At 41.5% G+C, this 3,180-nt stretch overlaps 1 protein-coding gene across 1 annotated transcript; it reads right to left on the bottom strand.

Annotated features, from left to right (window-relative positions):
* LOC133032346 (uncharacterized) lies at window positions 1-1,069 on the bottom strand. Its single transcript, XM_061106264.1, has 5 exons — window positions 930-1,069; window positions 761-845; window positions 550-645; window positions 337-435; window positions 1-247 (listed from the first exon to the last, which is right to left on the bottom strand). The coding sequence occupies exons 1-5, from the start codon at window positions 1,067-1,069 to the stop codon at window positions 68-70; spliced, it is 600 nt and encodes a 199-aa protein (XP_060962247.1). The 3' UTR covers window positions 1-67.
* Window positions 1,070-3,180: the final 2,111 nt, after the last annotated feature.

The following is a 3,180-nucleotide window of genomic DNA, read 5'->3' as shown; positions in this document are numbered from 1 at the left end:
CAATTGGTCCAAAGTCTGGAGCTGCAAAAAAATTAAAACAATCACAGTTGAGATTAGTGCAATTACACTAATAAAACGGCAAACCGTGTACACACGTGCATACCATCTCTACGCAGGTGCTCCGACGTGACCTCTTATGCATTGCAGAAGACAACGAGTCCCTAATTTCCACTGTTGTATTAACCATGCTCACATTCGCCGCAAACCAGTGCGGAGCACTCTCGGTATCCAGTAGGGGTACCACCATCTGCGACAAAGTAAAACAAACAACGTCATCGGAAAATTGAACTACACACATTTCATTCAACACAAAAGTTTCAAGAAAATGCAAATTACAGTGTGACATAAACTCAAATCTGCATCGTAATAAAGAGTGGACCACTCTTGCTGCTTCGCCATCCTCTCCACAGTCATCGTTCTTCCAAGTAACTTGCTCTGCACAATAAGCACACATAATAGATTACATTTTAAATAAAAACATAGATTTAACAGAGTTTACAGCACAAATACAAAAGATTCATGTCCACTTTTAAATATCAAATTTCATACCGAAATTCTGGTGGGCATAAACCAAGTTCTCTTACTTCCAATGCCGTTGCGCTTCTTCTCTCGAAAATTCATGATTTGAGCAAAGCAATCAATGAGCTGACATTTACACAAACAATATCCGTTATGTTGTCATTCATACAATTTGTAAATGGCATTAACTAAAATAATGAACTACAAATTTCAAAGCACCCAAATGCCAACTTCTACGTACACTGTGTGATATATCGGTCTCCGGTTTCATGCATTTGAAATACATCCGCTCGACCTCAACCTTCCCAAAATGGGCTAACACTTCACTGAAATACCAAACAAATAATCAACAACGAAACGAATGTACTAATATCAACTACGTACACAGTAATCATGACACATGAGATTACCTCGGATCATTGGCGCTAGAGAAAATGTAACGGAACAACTCGTACTGTTGATTTGAGTAACCCTTCTTCACAGTGAACGGACCAATCACCTTCCCTCCAGATTCTTTGAATCTTTCGAACGCAAAGATCATCAAAATCATCCTTCACTGTCTGCTCAACTTCCTCTTTTACAATAGCGGGGAGATCTTCTCCCCAAAAGTTCATAACCTCAAACGAATCATCAGAAACAACCACCTTAGTTGGAACAACGACCTTCTCTTCTGATAGATTAAGTGAAGGGACACTCTCTACATCATCAACATCCTCTTCCAATTGATCCTTCGTCCCTTCACCATCCTTTTCCTCGACACCCACGTCATCCTTCGTCCCTTCACCATCCTTTTCCTCGACAACCACGTCATCCTTCGTCCCTTCACCATCCTTTTCCTCGACACCCACGTCATCCTTCTTCTCGGTCTCCCCGTTGAACGAAAGCGAGCGCTGAACTTTGCTCGTCTCAGGTATCTCCAACACTTCTTTCATAGTCCCCTTCCCAAGGTAAGTGGAGAGTACCTTCGCAATGTACTTTTGCGCCGCTCACCTTCAAATCAAGCCGAAGACCTCATCTTTCAACTCACACACAGCTTTGTATATTGCGTCATTTGTGGGTTGCCCAACCGCGACGGATTCAAAACTTGGCAGTAACACATACGTGTTAGTCAACTTCACCTGCTTAGTACACCAAAAAAACTAGTTAGCATATCTCTCAAATAAAATTCTAACGCATTAGAAAATTGAAGTACTAAATGTACCTTTCCACTTGTGTGACCACCTTGGTCTCGAATCCACTTGTACACTGACTTGCAGTGTTTTGTGGTCCAAAAGTCAATTGGAGCCACAGTTCGGTCCACGTGAGTAGCAGTCCAGTCTACGTGCGTCAAATATACAAGCTGCCACCAAACAAAAGTGCATACATATATTACCACAGCAAGACACGAGAGAATAAAATTACTACCATCACAATAATTCGAAAAATTACCCGTAAAAATATCGTGCAACCTAGGAGACATTTTTGGTGTTCTTCGTCTTGTACCGGTGTAGAGAGCTCATTAGATATCGATATCCCATAGCCGCCCAATTCTTCTTCTTAATTGACCTTATGTCAACTAAAGAATGCATGTAGCTAGTGCTGACCTCGGTACCATTCTTCGGCAGCAACACAGTTCCAATACATACAAGGAGAAACTTAATGAGAAACGGGTAGTCACCATTTCGCCGGTTTCCCCGAGCTCATTCTCCAAAGCAAAGTCGTGGAATACCTATAGTCCTTGGCCTTGAAGAGGACGTCAAACTCAACCAGGTCACGCTCACTTTCGGTTGCCACGGGTTCTCCGCCATCCCGGATTCCCATGACATCCTCAAACAGCTTGGCGGATAGTTGGATTGTTCTTCCAAATATCTCCACCGAGAAGTGGTTGGATCCACGTGATCGATCACCAACTAACTATCTTAGCGTCTATGTACGGGGCATCATCCCTTAAAAATGTTGAGAAACCGCATTTCTCACCATTTCTTTTTGACCCTCGTTGAGCAAAGGGGACTATTCTCCCCAAACGCTCGAATGAGCAACGACTCGTAAACTTGAACGTCCCCCACACCTTCGTTGTTGTCAATCCCCGGCTCGGCCAGATAATGTCTCCTTCACCTTCTTCCCTTTCCCTCTACCACCAACCTTGGAGGGGAAGCCTCGACTTCGTATGCAGCCCAATTCTCAATCTCTTCATCGCTAAGAAGCTTGAATTGCTCCTTAAAACTACGAAGCACCTGCAATATTAAGACTCGATTATTAACAAAAGTACGCTAAATCAAAGATAAAAAATAAAAGATCCATAACACAGTCCAAGTCACTCACATCTGCTTTAGGTTTCTCTTTGTGTGCATCAAGATAAGCATAGAAATTGGCTTGGTGCATCAATTAAAGAAAGGAATGGAATTATAAATATTATTTTCAAAACCAAAAAATATTACCACTAAAATAATCGCCACAAATAACTCACTAGTACTTCGGCCAAGCTTCCTTCGGATCCTTCTTCTTTATCTCTCGTCGCATCCTTTTTGTCCGCAAAGACCCCCCTCTTCCGTTTAAATACCATTTTATAAACCTATTACACAAGACAAAATAACTTAAATTAACAAACATTCAAAACACTAAAATATTGGAAGACAAAGACTTTGAATAATTCATGCAATCGTCTAACATTTCAGTGTATTC

Source organism: Cannabis sativa, chromosome X, assembly GCF_029168945.1.
Source record: "Cannabis sativa cultivar Pink pepper isolate KNU-18-1 chromosome X, ASM2916894v1, whole genome shotgun sequence".
NCBI lineage: Eukaryota > Viridiplantae > Streptophyta > Magnoliopsida > Rosales > Cannabaceae > Cannabis > Cannabis sativa.
Note: the sequence above shows the minus strand (reverse complement) of the source record. Positions and strands in the feature narration are given on the sequence as shown.

Bases quoted from the DNA above. Each gene is read 5' to 3' on its own strand.
- LOC133032346 (XM_061106264.1), bottom strand. From the start codon at position 1,069: ATGATTTTGATGATCTTTGCGTTCGAAAGATTCAAAGAATCTGGAGGG. The intron at 846-929 runs GTAATCTCATGT...TTGGTATTTCAG, and splicing joins TCTAGCGCCAATGATCCGAG to TGAAGTGTTAGCCCATTTTG. The intron at 646-760 runs GTACGTAGAAGT...TGTAAATGTCAG, and splicing joins AGACCGATATATCACACAGT to CTCATTGATTGCTTTGCTCA.